The following is a 24,509-nucleotide window of genomic DNA, read 5'->3' on the forward strand; positions in this document are numbered from 1 at the left end:
GTGCCACCTGCATCGCAGCATACACCCGGCCCTGTGCTCCTGCGCTGGCCGCCGTCTCGTGCCACCTGCATCGCAGCGTACACCCGGTCCTGGCCCTGGCCACCGGTTTGTGGTACCTGCATCGCTGCATAGACCCAGCCATGCACTCCTGCCCTGGCGGCTGTACACCCGGTCCTGGCCCTGGCCACCGTTTTGTGCCACCTGCATCGCAGTGTACACCCGGTCCTGGCCCTGGCCACCGGTTTGTGCTACCTGCATCGCTGCATAGACCCAGCCATGCACTCCTGCCCTGGCGGCTGTGTTGTTCCACCTGCATCGCTGCGCACACCTGGCACTCCTGTTCTGGTTGCCAGATCCAAACGCCCCCTGTCTGGGAAGAGATTTTATGCTCAGCGGAAACGCCTGCACTATTGCTAGCACGGTCATCATCGTCATCAGCCATCATTATGAGTGACTTATCTAGAAGGTATCGAGTAACGTGCGCTATTCATCAGTGATTTTGGCATATGCAGACGAACGTTTACTGCCAAGGTTGGTCATGTTAGCCATACAAGGGCACACCAACGAAGCCTGAGTAACCACCTGCAGTCGCCGTAGCCACATCGGCATGGAGGACGACAAATCGGGTAACGTGCACCGCTTCTAAAAGTGTTATAGCACTTCAATTTGATGCCTCCGCTGAGGTATCCTGTTAAAGCAGCTTTCTTCTGAACTGCCCAAAGTGACCTGTAGACTGCTCCTGGGGATAGTTGTGCAATCAATTATTTTTTTTTTTATTTTTTTTTTTATTTCGATGTCTCTTCTGAAGAAACTGTCTAATGCAGCTTTTGTTCTAAACTGCCTAAAGATCATTGGACTGCTCATGGGAATGGTGACGCACGGTAAGTACAGGAGCGTTACTCTATACTGATGAGAAACGAACGAACGAGAGCTGTCGTGCAATCGGCACGTTTAATACATACAAACAGATAGAGCGGCTCGCGCCGCAGTGCACTGAAAGTTCGTTTTTCGTCATATAAAGTGACCCCCCAGACACTTTAAGTGTCATGACACATCGGCAGATTCCAGCTTTGAGTCTTTTCTTTTCTCGGCTGTGAGCAAAGTGAATCCCACCGGCGAGTGTTCAACCTAAAAGCACTGAGCTAATTCCTGATTTCGTGAAAGTCGCTGTTGCTATACCATACCGCTTCTCAAGTTACCGAACTTATTATGATCCTACTGTCGGGTGATCAAGATCAGAGTGTCATCGCGGTTTCTGAGTGGCACCACATTAGCTGTCTTCCTTATGTCACAGTGGATTGTGAGTGTGTATCCGAGCTCTTTGTTGAACAATGCGTGAACCTCCTACGCAGCAGCTGTCTACTATATAGTTGTGTATCGAATAAATCGAGTAACGGTGCTCTTGCACGAGACGACTACCTTTTGGTAAAATTATAACTTCCACTATTCTGGGAACATGCATATACCTACTGTGTACTGTGTATCACATCACGTGTAGCCGCAGCCTTACTCAAATTACTGGGCTAGATAATAAACAATGGCAGTCGTCATTAAATTTCTATGAATTCATCATTTGGAGCACAATTCAAAGGATGAAAGTACCTATTCATGCCTAAACGGCTTCTCAATGAAAATGTATTTTTAATTCGATTCTGGCGCAAACGTTTCATAACTATTTTTCAACACTGTATCTGCTGAAACTTCTTAGACTGACTGGTGCAGACGTGCCGTTTTCACAATTCCATTTTGAGTAATCCTCAACTTTTTTATGGATCTTTCAGTTAGTTACGTAACTAGTTACCAAGTAAAATGTTTGTACTCGCATCTGATTGGAGCTCTCTGGTATCTGGTATCTACTAAGCTAGTACAGAGTTATAACCGGGCAGTGGTGACGTGGCGTCGTGGTAGCTGCTTGATTTATTAGAGTTTGCTGAAAACTTTCAAAATAAGTAATAATTATTAGTCATAACTCTTCGCAGTTCTTTCAGAATGCAATATCAGGTCGCTGAAGTAGGTAACCTTCCTTAGCTGGGTATCAACAACAAGCCTTTTTGTTTTGAAGAATGTCATAGTTATTCACCGTTCCACTGTCATATCGATGTCCAAGGACTTTTTCTTTGGTATAGCTTACTACCTAAGTTTACCTATAGATAGCCGCAAGCTATCTGCTGTTGGCGAACTGTCAGTTCTGATTGATAAGTCAGGCTCGAGGTGGCTCGTCCAACTGTCCATGTTCCCGCCACCATAATTGTTGCTTCCACAGATTAGAGAGTCTATGTTGGCTGTCGTTACATCAGGTCTGATCAGGTACAACTAACATCTTTACGTACCATCTTTATTTAATCGAGCTATTTTATTTTGTGTTGTCTTGGTTGACTTAATGGTTTTAAAATTTAACCTACAACAATGTAAGTAGGTACCTAGTGTACCTACTTACGTACCTTTGAAGTTGCAACAAGGCGAAGCCTAAATTAAGGTTTTGGCCGGGACCTACCCTTAGTGTTGACGAACATACCTAAAGGTGACCTTGTTAATGTTTTTCATATGAAGTACTGAACATTTTACTTATCCTGGTGGCATGACTGATCATTTACTTACCCAGTTAAGACATGTTAGCCGGGTTTCATTTATCAACTATTATAATTGTTATTGTTGTGTTAATCAATCTTTATTAATTGATGTCATCTACCAAGGAATGCTGCCAGAGCTCATAATATTCACACCATGATGATACAGAATGATAGTAGCCCACAAAATCGGTGCAAAGGCTTATAAAATAACTTTCCTTCCTAGTAGGACACAGGAACTCGTTAACCGCCGAGTTAGTTAGAATACAAAATTAGACTGTGTGTTACTTGTCAATCTAGAATATGAATATGGTAACCTGCATCGTGTTTTGAAAAACTGAATAATTAGTTATCCGCCAGTGTCACAGCCTTCATCTAATCTTTTCCAGTAGCTGATGAGGCTGAGATATTTAGTAAAATTATCTTCCCTTCAAGCACCACTCCTCGTTCCAAGGACTAGATGCCGCGCCAGGTGTTGCAGGTCGTGTTGTCGTACGGGGCTGACTGAGCAGGTCCACGAGGCTCCAGGGTCGGCTGCTGCATTTCTGAGGTCAGTCCAGAATTACATACCCTAGTCAGCATGTGCTGGCCTGAGCCCCAGCGGGCTGGATCGATATTCTACATTTTACAGCTTTTAAATATTGTTGCAAAGTATTTCACTGGTTCCATCCATTCGGCTAGTGTATGTTAAAAATATTGCCTTGACAATAACAAGATTTTGATTAATAATTACTTATAAGTATTGCTTTCGAAGAGGCACTGTGTGTATCCATATGTATAATACCTACCTATATGAATAGGTACATACCTTCCATAACTTTCTGACAAGTCAGGAATAATAAGGAAGTACTTAAGTCTTATGTATACTTATACCTTTCTTTTTAGTATATCTACTACCTAGAAATCTATGCATTATAAATTTATAGATTCAAATATTTATCTACTGATATACTCATCAGTAGCTTATGGGTCACAGTTGGTTTTCTCTCCACCATGCGATAATAAACACATCTCACAATGTTTAACTAGGTTTCAGATAGGCTCAGACTACATAATAGACGCATTTTTCCTGAAATAAAAATGACATATTATGTATCTAGCCTATCTGAAACCTAGTCATTTCTGCATGGTGATATTACAACTGAGGCGCGCGGGCGACTCACTCTATTTATATAGGCACCCGCACCTTGCAAACTAAAGGTGGAGAGAAAAATGGACTTTATTTAACTGTCACTGTGACCCTTATGATGCCGAACACGGAGAAAGTCGAAACGCCATATCTCACAATGTTTAACTAGGTTTCAGATAGGCTAGATACATAATATGTCATTTTTATTTCAGGAAAAATGCGTCTATTATATTAAGATGAATTCATGATCTTGTTGTATAGGTATCATGTATGTGAATAATTTAACCAATAATTAGATATGTAGGAAAGGAAAGCCGAAAACAGAATGTGCCAATATTTGGAAGAAGTCTTAGGATAATATATGTCCTGCAGTGGAAATGTAAATTTATCCATTTACAGTACATCCTTCTATTTAGCAGAAAACTACGTAGCAATGCAAATCGGTATAAATTCTGATGCTAATTTGATCAAAATGAGCAGTTCCAACATTCTTAATATGTAATTACAGCAATATCACCCGTATTGCAGAACCACTTTACAGGGACCCCTCGCCTTTCATGTATTAGGGCGCGTTCACACGACTAATACTGTTGTGTATGGACGCTTCGCCTTGTTAGTTATTTATTTGTTAAGGTTTCCTTCAGCTATTCAGATAAATAGCTACATCTAGGATCTAGGGCCTTATCACAAAAAGTGGCGCCTCTAGCGGAAACTATCATGAAACTTTTGACACATATTGTGTGTAGATCACAGAAGAAAACGCAAACTTTTATAGTTTTCAAAAATTGCAAAACCTGTACTAGACGGGCAGAAAAAACGTAAACTTTTTTATTTTTTGTAAATACCTAAACCCGTAATTGAGGCTCTGTGTTAATTGAGGATCGTGAATAACGTCTCCCGTGTGAATACGCCCTAAGTAGATTAGCAGAGCTCAGCGGACGGCGGTTTTGTTGAAACACTGAACTGTTATGAGTTTTTAATTGCTGGAACGTTTTAGGTTATCTCATTGAAAGTGTTGAGGTTAGAAATATGTTTGTTTGATTAGGTCACTTTTCTCTTTAGCCCTAAATGAAAATTCAGTGTTTAAACCTATGGATCCCTCCTTGTTTTCAACTTTAAACCCTTGGGTTAAGCGCGGTATCCAACCAATAATTTGAGTATTCATAGCTGATTAATCGATAAATACATTTAAAAGTTATGGAAATGCTTTTTCTTTTTAATGTAATATAATAACATTTTCAATCAAGGTTTTATTTTTTTCAAGTCATTACTTTCTTTATTAGGTCTCAGACTTCTAAGTCTCGTAAATGGTAATAAAAACACGGAGCGATGTTGTTAATAACATCAAGAGCCACTTACAATGTTTTTCTAGATCGTGGGTTTTAATATCAATAATACTCAAAGCTTAACATCAATCGTTACTTGAAAATGCAAGGTAAAAAGTATTCATAAAACTTGTAGGTAGTTAAAAAAAAAAATTAAGTACCTACAAAATATACTTTAGCTATTTGCTAAAGCTTTATATCAGGAATAAATGTAAGATAAATATGCATTTCCACTGGAAAAAAATTGAGGCAAATATACTCGCGAGCTAATGTAGCTCTTAGTAAATTGTAGTGACAATCATGTGGAAGATAAAGAACAACTAAATGAATACCAAAGCGATGATGATGATTTCCAATCATTGCTTCACCCATCCAATGCGTGACCACGTGAAGAGTCGCTTAACTCGATAATCGACCACGCTCTAACGTGGGCCACGTTACAGATCCATTAAAACCATTAATTACTCCTAAATGAGATCGTTAAACGTAATTATGCCGGAATACCATTTGGAGGATCTCACCGCGCATTTCTCTCGCGTTCGATTCCCGGCCGGCACAAACCAATCAGATTCAATCTTGTATTAATCCAGTAAGACAGACTACATTTGGCCACTATCAACTGCCTTACGTTTGAAATCAATGTTAAACTACACTAGATATATGATGAAAATAATATGGTTTGTCATGCTTTTCTGGCAGCATGAAATGTAACCTAACTTAAATTAACTACATAGGAACAAGATAATGTGTAACATACAAAATAAAACTGTCGGGTTTTTTTTACTGTCAAACTATTTTAATTTTAATTTAATGAGAACCATTGTACCAATGAATTGTCACAAATTTTCTAACCGAACTTATTCAAAATAACAGCTGTGGTGGAAGTGGGGTGTAACGGTCTTATTCATAAAAAAACCTTAAAGTAGGTTTACTGAGCTCATTAGCTACGGAACACTTTAAGCCTATTTGAGGTTTCATAAAAATCTCTATTCATAATCGTTCCGTAAACCTTCAATAACTGTAGTGATGCTAATAGATTTCACAGACCAAACATTTTGACATTTACCCTATTAAGTTGCCGGTCTGACGAAACCATAAACAAAAATAGCGAAAACTTTCATTCAATTATCAATCTCTATTATCTATGTTAGCCACGGCGCGGCACTTAAAAAAGTTTACGTTGGCTTAAAGGCGCAGTGGCCAAGCCAAAACCCACAAAAAAAAAAAAAAAATTACGTTACCTTGGCAACTTATTTTCAGCAAATATTAACTCACAACAAATGTCAAATCGTCAATAAAGCAGAACAGCTGTTGACCGGCCGCCATGTTTTTGTACAATAGGAGGTTTACGGAAGGTGTATAGTAGGGTCCAGCCAACTTTAGCATATCAAGGTTTTACGAATCAGTTGGAGAGTTCTTTAGCGCTATTGATCGTTTATGAATAAAGTTTTTTTGACATTTGCTTATAGCAGGCCCATAGGTCTCCCGTAACTTTTTATGAATAAGACCGTAAGTCTTTAACACTGACGTATATTCTTAATCGAAGACCTACCCGAGCATTTCATTACGGTGACAAACCATAGTCCAGTTTTTGTCACCAAAAATCCTAAATTGTCACCCACAAATTTCACGAGTACACCTCACGCAGCTCTCTCATCGCAGATCTGTTTCACTCGGATCCGATCTGAACGACTCTCGCCGCGAGTCAATCAATCGCGATGTATTCAGCGAATCAAGAGGGCAGTGCTCTCCAGATGAGACTAGAATAGGCCTCCAGACCTGTGGATACTGCGCATTAGGCTATCTCTAACTGTGACTGTATCGTGTGGTGGTAGAGTTGAATTTGGCATGGCAAAGGCTGGAAATCTGCATTCGTGAATTTGTTATTGGACTGTCAGACTGTGGGGTAACTTTGTTGGAAGTTTGATTTCGAAACTAACGTCGTAATATATCCTAGAACAAGTGAATAAAGGTTTAAGTAAATTGAAAATAACATCTCTGTAAAGTGGGTACGCCAATCCACCCAACGTACGGTGTGTAATATACTATGTAAGTACGTTTTATATGGATGCAATTCCAACCCTTACAATTTCAAAGAAGGCAATTGAACAAGGAGCTACTGCAACTACACACACACACGCACAACAATCCACACACAAACACACAAACACACACACACACACCCGCGAGGTACAGAAAGGAGCTAAAACAAAACTTAAGTATTTCTCTGAGGAAAAAGAGTGAAGTTAGAATTGTTCTTTATAGAACAAAGGCAAGTGTGAACGTGGCACAATGAGCCAGTGTGGATAACTGCCTCTGTAGACGACTAGGTAGGAGGTACTTCTGTGAGGGGGGGAGCCTAAAGATTATACACTTACGACAATGTTGTTAATAGGGTAAATGGTGGCCTGACTTTTTTTCCGTAATTCAGTTTCAATAATTACTGTATTCTATGGGCTGCAATGATTTTTGTACGTATTTTTTCTCAAATTGAAAGTTTATACAGGTTACTAACGGTTCAACTGTTATAATAATAATACAAGTAGATATAGAAACAGCAACGTACTGTACATAAAGTCTGAATATGTGTACCTAGGACTTGTACACCTACGTCATGTAAAAACTTTAAATTTTGTAAGAATAACAAGAAATACACAGCTGTTTAACGCTGTAAAATATCTTATTCATCTTTCAAATGTTCCATAAACATTGTTTTTTTTTTGTGGTAATACAAGTAGCTACTTGTAATGTAATGTAAAAATACCGAGTTACGCTGAGTGCCATTTCGATGGCCACAGAGCATCAGCTATATTTTTCTACGATAAAATTCATCGTTGACTCAACCATGTCCCGCAGAATCACCCTGTAATATGCAGTTGAGTTTGTTTCTCTCCTAGACGCGGCCTGGTTCTAAGAACCAGTTCGTGAATAATGTAAGAAAGTGAACAGTTTATGTAAGCCGGCAGAAGTTCCACGCGCAGTGAAGTTAGCCGGGCTTCGGCTCAATATAGCCAATCAGAGGCTGAAGACATACTAGACACAGCCAATCAGAGGGTTGGAGATACAAGATGTTCTATTTACTTACAGCATATTCTGTTTAAACTTAAAGATGTGGTCTGTGCTGTTGATGTTATTAGTCTTTAAGTAAACAGTAAGGTAACTGACTTACACGGTGACAAAAAGTTCAGCCTAGGGCGGTTCGTCACCGATACACCGACTATTTTTTTTATGGATAATGTCACTATATCGCGATACGCCATAAATACGGCGCTGTTATGCAATGAAAAATGTGTGGTTGTCGCGTTGAATAGAATAGAATAGAATAGAATAGAATAGAATAGAATAAAATTTTATTTCAGACCACGTCCATAAAACATTGTAACACATGAAACAAACAAATACAAACATACAAATACAGTAAATACTTAATACTAATAAATACTAATCTAATCTAATCTAATGTTGACAACACACATTACAAATAACTATACACTAACAATACACTGACACACATACACACTAATAAATGAAATAATAATAATACGAGTAGTTAAATCCGACCGCCACACCCCGCCTCACCGGCTGATGACGTGCAGCCTCATCCAGTGAGTCAGGATAGGGCCGTCGAACTTGCCAGCTATATCTTTCAGGAAGATGTTGGTACTGCCTTGGACTCTGTGCATCAGGGAAGCCACTCTTTTACGCATAATGGCGTGAAAGCCGTCCGTATTGGCATCAGCAAACATTCCTGAAGCACTGCAGAACCGCGGCAGCCCCAACATCATTCTGAAAGCATTATTATATTGTACTCGCAGGGCGCTGTAAGCCTTCTGCGTATAGTTGACCCACAGGCTGCACGTGTAGAACGACTGACAGAAGGCCTTAAACAGTGTTATCTTAACAGGTTCTGTGCACCGTGAGAACCTGCGGGCCAGCATGTTGCATCTAACTGCCAGCGCCCTGCGCTCCCTGTCGATGTCTAGGTCATCACTGAGGTTTTCGGTGACCCAATGACCCAAATACTTAAATTGGCTTACTCTCGGTAGAGGAGAGCCACAGAGTGAGACTGAAGGTATGGAGTCATATGACGTCCTTCCCGCCTTAAACAACATGAGCTCACTCTTTTTTGTGTTGTATTTAAGTCCATGGGTCGCCGCGTATGACTCGCAAATTGAGAGCAGCTTTCTAAGGGCACTAATCGAAGGACACAGCAGCACCATATCATCCGCGTAGCTGATGTTATTGATGAAATTTCCATCAATTGAGCATCCGACACCGGCGCTGCTGAGCTCCTCGATCAAGCCGTTCATGTACAGGTTGAAGAGCTTGGGTGACGTCAGCCCCCCCTGTCTTACCCCGCACTCCAACCTGTACATGTCAGATAATGTACCTGCCCATCTGACTGCATTCGTCTGATTCCCATACCAGAAGCGAAATAATGAACTTAGTTCTGAAGGAAGTTTTGTGTCCTTGGCTAACTTATCCCACAGTATGTCATATGACACTAAATCGAATGCCTTGGATAGGTCCAGGAAGCAGGCGAATACAGGCGTCTTTCGATCGGTATAGTAGCGGACGGTGTGCTTTAAACACAGAATAGCTGACTCCGTAGATAGACCCGGCCTGAACCCAAACTGACCATCATGTAGATTCATACATTTGCCAAGATATTTGTCCAGCACACTGTCCAGTACCTTTGCCATTGTGGTTGCCAATGATATAGGTCTATAATTACTTTTGTCTGAGGCATCTCCAGTTCGGTTTTTAATTATTGGAACCACAATAGTTTTCATTAGGTCCTCTGGTAGGTATGAATGTTTTATACAGCTGTTAAATAACAATGACAAGAGTCTTGTAATATGAACACCAGCGTACTGAAAATGCTCTATGCTGAGGCCATCGTGTCCCGGGGATTTTCCTCTAGACATCATCTTCAAGATTGAAGCTATATCATCAGGTCGCACTTGCACGGGCTCCACTATGGCATCAGCACTGAGCATTGACTGAGGCGCCCCATGTCCGGAAGGTCCTAATGGCGAATTTACCATAAAACTCTCTTTAAAAAGATTAGCAATATGCCTAGGCTCGCTTACACCGTCGACACTGACAGGTAGGCTAGACTTAGGGTTCAACTTGTTGGTTTCTTTCCAAAATTTACCAAAGTTTTTATTAAAATGTAGACTGGCCATTATATCCATTTTAATCTGTAGTTGGTTATTTTGGCACCATTTAAGTTTGGCTTTAAATGTGCTTCTTGTTCGACACATATTATCATAATAATAACCCGATGACGATTTACCATGTAGTACCCAAAGCTGAAAGTAAAGTCGAGCCTCCCTGTGAGCGCTGTGTACGTATTTATTCCACCCAGTAACAGTTTTGCCTCTGCGTAATTTTGGTACGCTATGACTATGACTAGAGGTAGCTGCATCACAAAGACTGTTTACAATACTATGATAAAAATTATCTATATATGTTCTATGCCCCGTATCTAAACACATATTGTTACCACAGTGGCACAGTTCTGATTCTAAATCTAATTTACTAAGTAATTTATCACAGATCTCACTATATTTTTCTATTTGTACGGTATCCCTCTCCCCCCATATAACCTTATTAGAAAACAATTTATTATCACAGATAATTTTAGGCTTTACTACATTAATATTACACTCTATTTCTAAAGGAAAGTGGTCTGACCAAAATGTACTATAGTGTACTTTAGCGTTTAATACAGTTTGTTGCGCAGCATTTGTCACAACACAATGGTCTAACCAGCGCTTGCACCCGTGGGCCTCACTTATAAATGTGTAAGTGTCAGATGGTAGTAGCGACATGTCCACACAATCCCATTTTTGGTCACAAGAAAAGTTTAACAGTTCATTACAAAATAACTCACCAGGATGAGCGTTAAAATCCCCGAGTATGAACACTGACTCTGTATTATTATTTTCGATTATTGCACTAATTTCACCCAAACAATCAACGAATTCTATCAAGTTGTCACTGCTATCTGTAGGCATGTATACACATAAAACTAAGAATGACCGGTCACACAAGTCCACTTTTATAGCAACCAGGCGCACACTTCTACAAGTGATGACAGACACACACGGAAAAACACTTTTTCTCCATAGAATGGCTACTCCGCCATAAGGACGCCCACGGAGGAGGATGCCGGGGTCCATTGCTGATTTACTCGTAGCACAGAAGTCATTGTCGAGGTTCCCAAGTGTAGGCAGCTCATGTGGCATAAGCCAAGTTTCTTGAAGTGCAATAATATCGGCCGATTTGCATAGATCAACAATGCACTCCGAGGATCTTTTCGCCGATTTACAATTAAAAGTTATGAATTTGCTAACGTAATTGCTGTCCATAAGCGTTTTGTTAGGGTTCCGTAGCCAAAATGGCAAAAACGGAACCCTTATAGTTTCGTCATGTCCGTCTGTCCGTCTGTCCGTCTGTCCGTCTGTCACAGCCGATTTACTCGGAAACTATAAGTACTACAGTGATGAAATTTGATGGGAATATGTGTTGTATGAACCGCTACAAAAATATGACACTAAATAGTAAAAAAAAGAATTGGGGGTGGGGCCCCCCATACATGTAACTGAGGGATGAAATTTTTTTTTTCGATGTACATACCCGTGTGGGGTATCAATGGAAAGGTCTTTTAAAATGATATAAAGTTTTCTAAAAAACATTTTTCTTAAAGTGAACGGTTTTTGAGATATCAGCTCTCAAAGTCGTAAAAAGTATGTCCCCCCCCCTCTATTTTTATAACTACGGGGTATAAAATTCTAAAAAAAATAGAGGTGATGCATGTTAATTAACTCTTTCAACGATTTTTGGTTTGATCAAAGTATCTCTTATAGTTTTTGAGATAGGTTGATTTAACTGTAATTTTGCTGCTACGGAACCCTTTGTGCGCGAGCCCGACTCGCACTTGGCCGGTTTTTTTTGTTATCTCGGTGTCAGAGTCTTTTTTTTGTCTAAAAATAAAATATTTCCTGAAGTAAATACCATCGGGCCAGAAATTATTATCATAAAACAACGCTATTTTTTGTCTCGGTACAAGTATCTTGTATGAGTCATAGTCCTTCGATACTTTCATGTGTATTTTCTCAGGTTGAACAGCAATTCGTTGAAGGAGCGCACGCTGTCTGTGTCTCTGTGTCTGTGCCTGTGCCTGTGCCTGTGCCTGTGCCTGTGCCTGTGCCTGTGCCTGTGCCTGTGTCTGTGTCTGTGTCTGTGTCTGTGTCTGTGTCTGTGTCTGTGTCTGTGTCTGTGTCTGTGTCTGTGTCTGTGTCTGTGTCTGTGTCTGTGTCTGTGTCTGTGTCTGTGTCTGTGTCTGTGTCTGTGTCTGTGTCTGTGTCTGTGTCTGTGTCTGTGTCTGTGTCTGTGTCTGTGTCTGTGTCTGTGTCTGTGTCTGTGTCTGTGTCTGTGTCTGTGTCTGTGTCTGTGTCTGTGTCTGTGTCTGTGTCTGTGTCTGTGTCTGTGTCTGTGTCTGTGTCTGTGTCTGTGTCTGTGTCTGTGTCTGTGTCTGTGTCTGTGTCTGTGTCTGTGTCTGTGTCTGTGTCTGTGTCTGTGTCTGTGTCTGTGTCTGTGTCTGTGTCTGTGTCTGTGTCTGTGTCTGTGTCTGTGTCTGTGTCTGTGTCTGTGTCTGTGTCTGTGTCTGTGTCTGTGTCTGTGTCTGTGTCTGTGTCTGTGTCTGTGTCTGTGTCTGTGTCTGTGTCTGTGTCTGTGTCTGTGTCTGTGTCTGTGTCTGTGTCTGTGTCTGTGTCTGTGTCTGTGTCTGTGTCTGTGTCTGTGTCTGTGTCTGTGTCTGTGTCTGTGTCTGTGTCTCACCCGCGACGACCAGCACGTCAATGAGCGCGAGCACGGCGAGGGACACGAGGCTGGCGGGCTCGTCCCACTGCACCTCGGCCAGCAGCGCGGCGCAGGCGGTCGCGTTGAGGGAGCGCATGCTCCGCGCGCGCGGCGCCCGCCCGGCGCATCGCTGGCCGCCGGTCAGGGGGGTGGGGGGGCGCCCTGCATTGTCGCGCTGGAAGGGAAACGAATGGTTAACTATTGGGCTGAAATACAGGCAATTTTACGAATAAAACAAATGTTTCGACAAATAACACTCGACTTTTACCACTGAGCTCTTATTTTAAGATATGTGACTTTATTCATTGGTGCAATGATTGTCATTTGGTTAGGCTACAGCTTAACGAGATAGGATTCGTAATGAAGAAATCCGCAGGAGAACTAAAGTTACCGACATAGCCAAAAGGATTAGCACGCTGAAATGGCAATGGGCTGGCCACGTAGCCCGCAGAGCCGACGACCGCTGGAGTAGAAAGGTTCTGGAGTGGAGACCCCGTGTCGGCAAACGGCGTGTCGGTCGCCCCCCAACCCGTTGGTCTGATGATCTGCGGAAGGTAGCGGGAAGCCGCTGGATGCAGATGGCGGGTGACCGTTTGGGGTGGCGATCGTTAGGAGAGGCCTATGTCCAACAGTGGACTACGGAAGGCTGAGAGAGAGAGAGAGAGAGAGACAGCTTAACGGTAAGTAATTAAAATGCGGGCGGTTTTATTTTTGCTGCTTTTTGTATAGTTGGACTGATTTGGGGATTTTTTGTTTGAATTATTTTCTTTATGCACTCTGCGTTCACTGGACGTCCATGCTTAGAAAATAAATCATACTTATCTAAGTAAGAAAAAATAAATAAAAAATAATTCATTTGTTGTTAGTAACTTCACGGGAAAACTATTTTTAAGTAAAAGCGAAGCGCGTGTAATAGAATGGGATGAATAAAGATGGATGATGGGGTGGACTCTTCCTCGTCCATCATTTAGCGTTGAAGAAGTTTATTTATTTATATTTTAGTTATAGGGAGGCCTCCCATATTTACATTGGTTATAAGTTTTCAGTGAGATGAGATAAGGCTATTAAAAACAGTAACATGAAACAATATTTCATGTCCTCAATTATAGTTTTTCTTTATACAGAGCCAGCCCTGAATATACGAGAGAAGACGAGTAAAATGTATATATATGAAGCAACTAAAAAGCAGGCATCTGTTCTAAAATACCAGTAATTAACAACAAAGAAAAGTAATGTTTTCTGTTAAACATTAAAGAAGAAATAACTGAAATAAATCATCATGTAAATAAGAGTGTAATTTCGAAACACACCGCAGCATATTGGTAGCATATTTACTTTTAATAAATCGTTTGCGAACTCCTGAAAACTTCAGTAAATATACGAGCCGGCGCGGTGGGTAAATTACTTGCCGGTAATTCATGAACTGAGTCGCAAATACAGAATAATAAAAAGGATATAATAAGCCGAAAGGTGATGATAATGACTCAGGAATCATCTTAACCACTTAAGTCTACTTTAGTTCTACGACTTTTCATGAAATCATATTTTAGTTTGTAGGTTTTTAAAAACTTTCTTGGTCACGTGTCTTTTTTCTTTATCATGAATTTTCAAAGGTTGTAGACATGAGTATACAGGGTGTTGCAAAATTGGTATACTAAGCCGAAACCTACATGTGCAGCATGTTATATCTAAGCCCGAAAATGAAATCAGAATTTGGAAATTCGCGAAAAAAAAAATTTTTTTCCATAGTAAAAGTCACGTGACCAACATAGTTTCTATGGAAAATGAATTGTTTTTTTCGCGAATTTTCAAATTCTGTTTTCAGTTTCGGGCTTAGATATAACATGCTGCACATGTAGGTTTCGGCTTAGTATACCCTTTTTGCAACACCCTGTAGAGTATAGAGTATATGTTCAATGAGTATGTATGAATGTGTATGAATCACTAGGTTTGAGGTGCATTATCGTTTGTGGAGCTTCACACCATCATTTTCATCATCATCTTCAGCCAATAATAATCCACTGCTGGACATAGGCCTCTCTCAAGGAACGCGACAATACTCGGTCCTCGGCCTTCCTCATCCAGCTACTACCGGCTATCCGCCTAAGGTCGTATGCGAAAACAACCATCTATAGCATATTAATTTAAGTTCTGTTCATCTTGGTAAACAAGCCTGGTAGCCTTGTGTCTTGGTTTCTTAATTACTTGATACATAAACAAGTCAAAAGTTAGAGACTTGGTCTATTGAGTTAAGAGTAATTTTGTGTTGATACTAAATAACATTTGTATTTGTGCCTGGCTTCTTCGGTAGGAAAAGCCTAATTAAAGTTTAAACTTCTTAAAATTAAGACTAATGGGTGCCAGTGCCACGCCTTGAACCGCGAAACAAGCAGATAGACACACGAGTGGGATAAAGGTAAAGAAACATTTTTTTTGACAAACTTATAACAACAAAAAATACAGAAAATGGTACAATACAAAACAAACAATAAAACAACAATTTTCAGGTCCAGTCCGTCAAAAAAGCATTAGCTCAGCATGTGCTGTAGATAATAAGGCCGCAGCGGTGGTTTTCAGTAGGACAACTAGGCGTATCGGTTTAGTTTGTCGAGTGCTTACAGTTTGTTACATTTGCGCTGAATCCAAGCAGTTTACGTACTGGCTACGCAGCCTAAAGTAACATCCCCTTGGTTAGTGTTTAGTTATGCCGAGATTCCCACCGCTGTTTTCCATCAGTGAGTTAGTGAAGTTTCCTCGTAAGCAAAGTGTAGAAACTCTATCATGTTCATGTATCCACTTAGCTCTCTGCACTTCCCGTGCTAAAAGCACGTAAGTACAAGTGCAGGTGTGTGTGTAAAGTAAACCACTTCCTGGGTAATTATGGAATGTAACAGGTACCAAATGAAATTTTAGATTAAGATTATTACACCAAATGTAGAACAAGAGTCCAACAAAGTTAACTTTGCATCATAAATAATAAATAGTTGGGGACATCTCACACACGGCCATCCGACCCCAAAATTTTAAGCAGAGCATGTGCTATCGGTATCAGATATAATCTTCACAGATACATTAATTATAGTTATACGCAAAAAACAAGTGCTAATTGAAATTAGTCATGTACCTATTTAGCCGTCATCGTGGATTAACACATACTTTAGGCTACTTTTTATCCCGGAATTCCCACAAGGGAATTCCGGGAATTATGTCGATTTTGTAATTGAAACTTTTTCGCTCAAAACTTATTTTTTGCTCGTGAGTGTGTATAAATCTGGGTTTGTAGTGTATTTCATAAATAAGTTATTAATCAATTATAACCCAAGAAAGATATTGCTTTTTTTCCGCGGCAAAAACATACAATGACTCTCCGTAGTTGCTACGAATATTCGTAGCCAGCCCACGTAGCAATTTCGTAGCAAGCTTGTAATGCTACGTCGCGCCGTAGCACAATCCAGACTGAGTCTTGACACTTCTGAAACTATTCAAAGCTCTTTTCATTGATAAAGAGAAACCACTCAAGAATAGTTCTTTCCACAACAGCAGAAGTGATACCTAGAATGATTAGATTCATGCGTAAATAAATAATTGCCCTTGTTAAAAAAAATAAAGGTATCTAAAACAATGATCGTATTCGTAACATCAAATGGTGCATTAAATTTGCCATCCACACTGTGGCTTAAACCATACCGATAGATGTAAAAGCTGTTGATTGTTTATCAACACTACAACCACAGAAGAATAAACATCGTTAAAAGCGAAGGTCCCACTGTGAATATTGTTTACACTGTTGCAACGTTGCATCAATAATATTATATTGACAACGTGCAATGGTTGCCAAGCGATAATGGCAATAACTCTGCCTATTATAATGGCTCAGCTTACCCATTTTTACAACTACAGGTTTGTATATCACTCTACAATACGGAACTAGGGATACACATGACAAAACAAAACAATAACTCATTTTTTTTCGAATCAGGCACAAGAAAACTTTTTTCACTTTAGATTTATATTCTTATGGCCGAGATCGATGCCCGGCAACGGTATTGAAACCCGGTGCTATGCGGATGACCAGTAATCTTTCATCCCTGGTATCTAATTCACTCATTCCGGCCAGGTGTGTGTTTATTTAAAGGTCTATTAAAGGGAAGGCCGGTACTTTGATAATAATTTATTTACACTCGATGTATGAGGGTCTGTTTGGGACTGGCCGGCGGTCGAAGCCCGCTAATACACTCACGAGCAATGAAAAAGTTCCAGTAAGAAAAGCGACAAATTGCTCCTAAACGGAAAAAGCATTTAGGAGCAGTACAGTAAGCAGTACATCAGAACATTGCCAACCAAAGACATAAAAGATTGTGTTCTAATTTTCACATGTAATTAAATATTGAGGCGATTTATTTGAAAACATGTTAGGTTCATTAACATTGTTGGAATAAGAATTGAATTTTAACTTCAAAATGTAGCGGAGGTTTTAAAAAAAAACAAGTGACGTTTGGGCAATTGGTCTATGGACTCGAGATGGATTGATTCTTGGATTTTGCGATTGATGTTAAAAATTGTAAAAGTGCAAAAAGTACGAATATAAGCGAATGGTCGAAAGTTATACGGTGTCTCATTTCACTCAAGGATAGAATACAAGCACACATAAGAAGGATTAGCGCCTTTATGCTACAAACAGTTATTTGCAAATTTTGAAACTGCAAGGACAGATAATTTAAACACACCAGTATTTTATCATCAGACCGTTTAGTACGGGTTTTGAAATTTTTGAAAACGAAAAATGTTTAGGTTTCCTTTGTCATCTGCATACATTATCTGTTAAAAGATTAATCATAGTTTCCGCTAGAGGCGCCACTTTGTATGCGGGAAAACGTAAACTTTTATAGTTTTCGATAAACTATCAAACCTGTACTAGACGGGCTGATGTTTCAATAACAACGCAAACGAGGACCGAGATCAGATTCCCATCGCCGGCTAACATCACACATCACATACAACGCGATGGCGCGATAAAAACCTGGCAGCATGCGTGATTGATTCCATACCCATACTACAGCCACCGTTCACTGTAGCCTGTCCTTTATGCAGTCATGAATCACGTCTTTTGTTCTCCAGCAATAAGGGTGGTTACTACGTGAGGCCCGTCGGTGTTGAAGGCCAATGCGAGTGAACACAGTCGCGTGTTCCGTCGGCTATTTCTTTATTTGAATTTAGTGCGATCGATTCCTAAGCTCTACTTTAGTAATAGGCGCGATGTTTTTATTAAATTGCCTATTTATGGCGTTGTTTTTGGCTTGTATTTAAACCTCCACCAGAAATTATATGATACTGCCGCCAATAAATTCGAAATCTCCGCCAAAACGGATAAATCATCACCAAATCATGCTTCCCAAAATATTTTTGAAATGAACCAAATTATTTTTTACTGCATACTGTAAAACTCTATTGACACCATTAAAATTTATTTCAAACCAAATAAAGTATATCATCGCTATATAGATGTAACCAATATATTATTTAATCAGTATCATTTTAATAATCCTTTCTAACCAAAAAAAGTAAAAGTAAATATTAAAAATTAAGTTTATACCAAATAATAAATAGCTTATCCCAAAACAAAGTCACTTGTTAAATTTCTTTATGAATTAATTAAATCATTAGTATGTGCCTAGTAAAATCTATCCGTTACGCCATCTCGACTCCCATTCGTGTGGCCGAGGGTTTGAATTTTGCCATGTACCAATAAATTCTATAGAAATAAGGAATTGAAATACAATTTATTATAGTTAAGTGTTTGGTGCTTGGGGTTTCTCTGATGGATCGTATCAGAAATGAGGTTATCTGTCAGAGGACTATGGTTATTGACATAGTTGTCAAAATATGCAAGCTGAAATGACAGTGGGCTGGTCATTTCTGCCGAAGAACCGATAACTGTTGGGGTAGACGAGTTCTCGAGTGGAGACCTCGAACAGGCAAACGCAGCGTGGGACGCCCTCCTGCCCGCTGGACTGACGACCTTAGGCGGGTTGTGGTTGGATGAGGAAGGCCGAGGACCGAGTGTTGTGGCGCTCCGTGGGAGAGGCCCATGTCCAGCAGTGGATGATTATTGGCTGATGATCATGATGATGATAGGTAAATGTATGTATATGAGTATGCGGGCGCGGGGGGATGGCGCCGCTCAAATTTGACCTTGTCCAGAATTGGTGAATTTTCCGCGATGTATTGAGGTCGAACCACTCTTAAAGCCGCAAATGCCTACATATTAAAATTAACAGGTAAATCGATTACCTTTATACTATATTTTATATTGTTTTTGGGTAGGATAATTTGGTGATATAAAAAAAAATTTAACACTTAGTTTTGGTGTCAATGTTTATATTTTAGTATAGCATAATTTGGTGATGATTTATCCGTTTTGGCGACGAAAAAGATTTTCTATTGTAAACTTGCAATTATTTGGAGGCGTGTTTATTTATTTTGGAACGTAAACGTTTTTTTTTGGGGTTTCGATTTTGGAGTTGATTTAATTAATTTGGTTTTAATTTTTTTTTTTGGTGCAATGTATTAGCGTACAATTTTTTTTTTGGTGATGATTTAAATTGTACCCGTTGTTTTTTACCTGAATGGCGTAAGCCGGAGTTTATTACTTTGGAAAAACGGAAGTTAGGTAAATGGTGGCCAGTAGTAACCGCAGTATTAACCATAATAACTTATATTATTAAATTTTTTCAGTGACTTTTAATTATTTTAACAACTCTCAATACTTAATTCGAAAAACATATTACTATAATTTGAAAAATATTGTGAATTACAGATACCTTCCGCTAATTACGTGTTAAATATAATTGAATTGCATTTACTTCGTAATTAAAATGCCTACTATTTACAAGTTGTTAATAAGTAAAAAAAAAGTGTTACATTCATGAAGTGACAATGTGTAGTGAGCGGCTGCCGGTGACAAAGCCATTCGCTTTCCAATTAGACGTGCTCTGAATAACGCAGATATCAACCAGCCGCCGCTGTGGACTCCACTTACTTTATTTTATTTATTTATTTATTAACCTGCGAACGAAAATACAATCCTCTTAATTTGCACCAAAAGGAAATAGTATAAAAAACAACTTAAACTACGAACAACGCAATCTATCAGAAAAGCTTTGGATGGAAGAGATAATAATGAACATATATTTTGAGGTAGCTATGGTGCAAGGCAAGAATAATAGTACTAACAATGCTGCAAGTGCGGTACATACAGATATAGGTATGATTGAGGTTTCGTTACTTCTTAACCACGATACGAATGTACCTAACTACTTAAGGCATAGCGATTTCATATTTTACATTTACATTGATAAAACTTATAATTATGTTTAGATTTATTAGATAAGTAGGTTCAAATATTTTTCAAAAATATTAAAATATGACAAAATCCTAACTAATATTATAAATGCGAAAGTAACTGTGTCTGTCTGTCTTTCTGTCTGTCTGTCTGTCTGTCTGTCTGTTACTCTTTCACGCCAAAACTACTGAACGGATTTGAATGAAATTTGGTATACATACGGTTTAGACCCTGGGAAAGAACATAGGCTACTTTTTATCCCGGAATTCCCACGGAAAAACTTTTTAAGGCGAAGCGAAGCGCGCGGGAACAGCTATATATAATAAAAGTACCTATATAAAATCTGTACTTAGTTCGCTTTCGCCGTTCAGTAGGTAGTTTTTCACTATTATCCTACCACTCTTCGCGTTATAATAATGTATGTTAAACTAAAACTTACACTTCCTTAGTTTAAAACTAAAGGGGTTCACTTAACTCCGCGTAATCTTAAACTTAAACTTGTACGGTTAAGTGGATAGACGATATTTGCGATGTTCGTGGGGCGGCATCGATCAAGCGATTAAAGGCCTTAAAGTTAGTTATCAGAGATTACGGCAAATATGGACGAGTCAGAATTATGCAGAAGAGTCACTTTTAAGGTTTTCTTATCGTGTTGGCTACGTTATTTAAATACGAAGTAGATGGAATGTCAGTGGAAAAGAAACGACTCCAAAATATAAGTTCACCAACCTGTAAAACCTATATTTAACAAATAAATGATTCTATTTCTAATAACACCCCACGTCTACCACTGCGTTACTCGGTTAGAAAATATTTTCGTTGGTACAATAGTTGTCGGTTTAATTTAACATTAAAACATTAAAACGGTTTGACCATTAAACACAGTGCGGATAGTTTGTTGCTTTGTTTTTGTATGTGCCACACATCTTTTTAGTACCTATATTTTTTTTAAATATAAGACTGTCAATTACACTCAAACTATAAAGTCCTGGCATCAAATAGTGCGATTTTGCTAAGACTTTTTATGATCATCAGTTATTTACTTACTTTTATATACATTTAAAAAATAAAATACCGATTGACTATGGTTTTTTTCGGATTTTTTAAGGCACCACGGAAGTTTTTACTCATAAAATTATGCCACAGCAGCTGTTGTAGTTTTCTGGAAGAACATAATTGCCAGTGTCTCTTCTGGGGTTATGTATTCGTTGTATAGCGAAGTTTCTCTGTTCAGGCGGTAGGTATGGGGAAGAGCTGGTAATCCTTTAAGGAGATTGGGTCAAGCGGAAAAGATTAAAATTTCTTAGAAATACACACATGAGATCTTTGAGCCAAAAATGTTAATGTTATCTCGCAAATAGTGTGTGATATTATTGTTTTTTCCTACACAAATTTTTTATTACATAGGTATGATGTCATAATTATTATTTTTATTGTTAAACCGGTTTAGCGGATAATTTTTACGTAATTTCGGTAAGTAAGTTTCTATTTAGGTTTCGGCTTAGTTATACCCTTTTTGCAACACCTTAATGAAAAGTAGTTAATTTATTGATTACCTACATACCTACATGATATTCATGTGGTGAAATGTGAATTCTAGTAATTTAATTTGATAGATTCCCGGATTTATTCCATACATTACTAACTAATTATTTCAAACAAAGGGAACATTGCGATTAAGTCTGACAACTATGTAGATGATATTTGTGTGAATAGGCGTATTCCCAATATTCAATACGGTATCATTTATTATAAATCCAAATTCTCAGTACAACCAAAATTGTGAAATAACAATAAAGTAAACATTATTTGCAAATAAGAAATCATATGAATTACCTACCTACTATAATAACCCAAAAATATCATAATTTTACTATTTATGAATCTTATCGCACGAAACAATCTCTTCAAAACAATCTTTTGATGGATGGAAATTAAAGTAGTACAGGGTATTTAGGTGCATTATTTTAAAAACTTATTGTATAAAACATAGGTAGGTAGTAGGTATTTATATATATTTTAATACTATTCTATTATATTCTATTCTCTGTGGGGGCGTAAGTACCTGCACCTGGCTCTCTCGAGTGGAACCTTTGTACATGTCCCCAAGGTCTAAACTGCCTTCCTAAGCTTGGACCAATTTCATTTGTATTTTAATACTAATAAATACAATGATGATAAAAGAGAGAGAGAGAAATATATAAGATAAATAGATAATTTTACATTATGACCTATTTTTTACTGTAAATAATCCTGCACAATTTTTTATATAAAGATTACAAATCCAAGGCACGAAACTGTAACAAAATAAAACAATTTATACACGAAAATCAGGCAAACCCAGGACTAGAATAAAGAGCCGACTGTGGTGTAATTATATCAAGGGTGTAAAAAGAAATTCCCTTTTTCACACAAAAGAGAGTTCGTCATTATAACGTAATTTTAAACCCTGAATTATACTCTCAGCTTTGTTTAGTTTTGTTGTTATATTTTTTACAGCAACAGTTGGCTCGTGTTATTATCGTTATCATATTTAAGTAGTACTTTCTAAGTACTGTCTACCTACTGATAATGGTACGGAACCTTCCATGCACGAGTCTGACTCACACTTGATCGGTTATTTCACCTAAAATAAGGGTATTATAGTATAAGTTTAAGGTGTCTATGTCTGTCTGTGGTAACGTAGCTCCCAAATCTATATCGTTTTGTTTTCTTAGGGTCGTAGGTAATGTTTTCCTGAGTGTTCTTAGCCATATTTCAAGAATTTCGGTTCAGCTCTTCAAAAGTTGTGCAACTTTTAGTTTTGAATGTCGAGGGTTTTTAGCCTTGGTTACGTTAACCTAACCTAACCAACGCATAAAAAGTATTAAAATGTTCTAGATTTTCAGAATGACATTGAGTTAACCCGTTACCACACCCTGTAGATAGGCGGATAATCAAATAGTGAACCCGTTTAAACACACCTCGTTTCAAAAGCAATAAACAAAGAAGCAATATTAAAGCTTTATAATGTCCCAAACTTTTGCTTTTCAGATATTATGTCTCATAAAACTGGCTGTTTCCAATCCCGGCTTACCAGGGATAATGTTATACAATGGATTTGATTGTTAACTTTTATGATCCTTTGTTTGATAATCTAAAGTATAAATTGGAAATTGGTGTAGGGTTTGTAGGGCACGCATTAGGTCACAGGTTAGGTAAACTACTTTTAGTCGAGTGGCTAATGTAGTCATAATGTGGTCAAACATTTATCCAGATTTACAATAGTCATAGAAGAGGAGATTTCATGACTATTGACGGTTCTTCGACAGATGTGAACTGCCCACTGTCACTTAGTGCCAAGTTCTCCATAGTCGGTTATCTAACCGACAGGGTTTGATTTATAAATTAAACGTCATCTCCATATAAAATTCATGACAGATGTGTCAAAAATCAACCACTACTCCCTGGTTATGCTCTAACCGACTATGGAGAAATTGGCACTAAAGCTTACTTTAGGTATACCTCGTATTAATAGATTTTTTTCTCTCAAATCTTTCTTTTTGGCGTGCCACAAAACATAAAACTCTCATTTCCACACGTTTACCTCACTTGGAAGTTCTTTTGAAGTTGTTATGATATCACGAAACTGATACGGAGGAGGCCTACATAATAATAATGTTATTTATTTATTTATTATAATAACAATAATGCTTAACAGCTACTGCCAACACGCGATTATTGCTAGGTAGTACAAAAATATGTAAGTACTTACAAAAATTATATACAAAATAGAATTTAACATTCACAACAAATACATGGTTATGTTATGGTCATATAAAGCTGAACCGCTTTCATAGGAAAACTTTTTGACAACGTGGCATTGCTGCTTACGATAATAATATCTATAGTCTTGAATTGAGTTTAATAATTTAGTTAGTTAGCACTGCATATTGAATTTTATCTCGTTATAAGTTTTGTGTTGAATTGGTTATGAAAACTAACTTGGGTATCTAACTCAAAACGCAAACCAATAGTTCAGGAAAAAAATATACCGATGAATTGAGAACTTCTTTCTTATTTCGAAGTCGGATACAAAACAAAAATGAATAAAGTTATTTATTTTTGATATGTATTTATTTTATTTATTTGCTTCTAATATAGGTAGGTAGCAGAAGAGGTGAGCAGCACAAATTTATGCAATTCTAAAATCGGAAATAAAGTGGATATCTATTACCAATCACTATAAGTTTCTTTTGAAGCAAATTGCTTGTCGTCCCGCCGAACACACGCCACAA

At 38.4% G+C, this 24,509-nt stretch overlaps 1 protein-coding gene across 1 annotated transcript in view; it reads right to left on the bottom strand.

The window, feature by feature from the left end:
* LOC105386446 (octopamine receptor Oamb) overlaps positions 1-24,509 on the bottom strand; it is a 112,308-nt gene that overhangs the window by 17,817 nt on the left and 69,982 nt on the right. The window contains exon 2 of the mRNA XM_048630516.1: positions 12,870-13,065. Coding sequence (XP_048486473.1) covers positions 12,870-12,987 — 118 coding nt within the window. The 5' untranslated portion in view covers positions 12,988-13,065. The remainder of the gene's footprint in view (positions 1-12,869; positions 13,066-24,509) is intronic.

Source organism: Plutella xylostella, chromosome 26 (genome assembly GCF_932276165.1).
Source record: "Plutella xylostella chromosome 26, ilPluXylo3.1, whole genome shotgun sequence".
In the NCBI taxonomy this organism is placed as follows: Eukaryota; Metazoa; Arthropoda; class Insecta; order Lepidoptera; family Plutellidae; genus Plutella; species Plutella xylostella.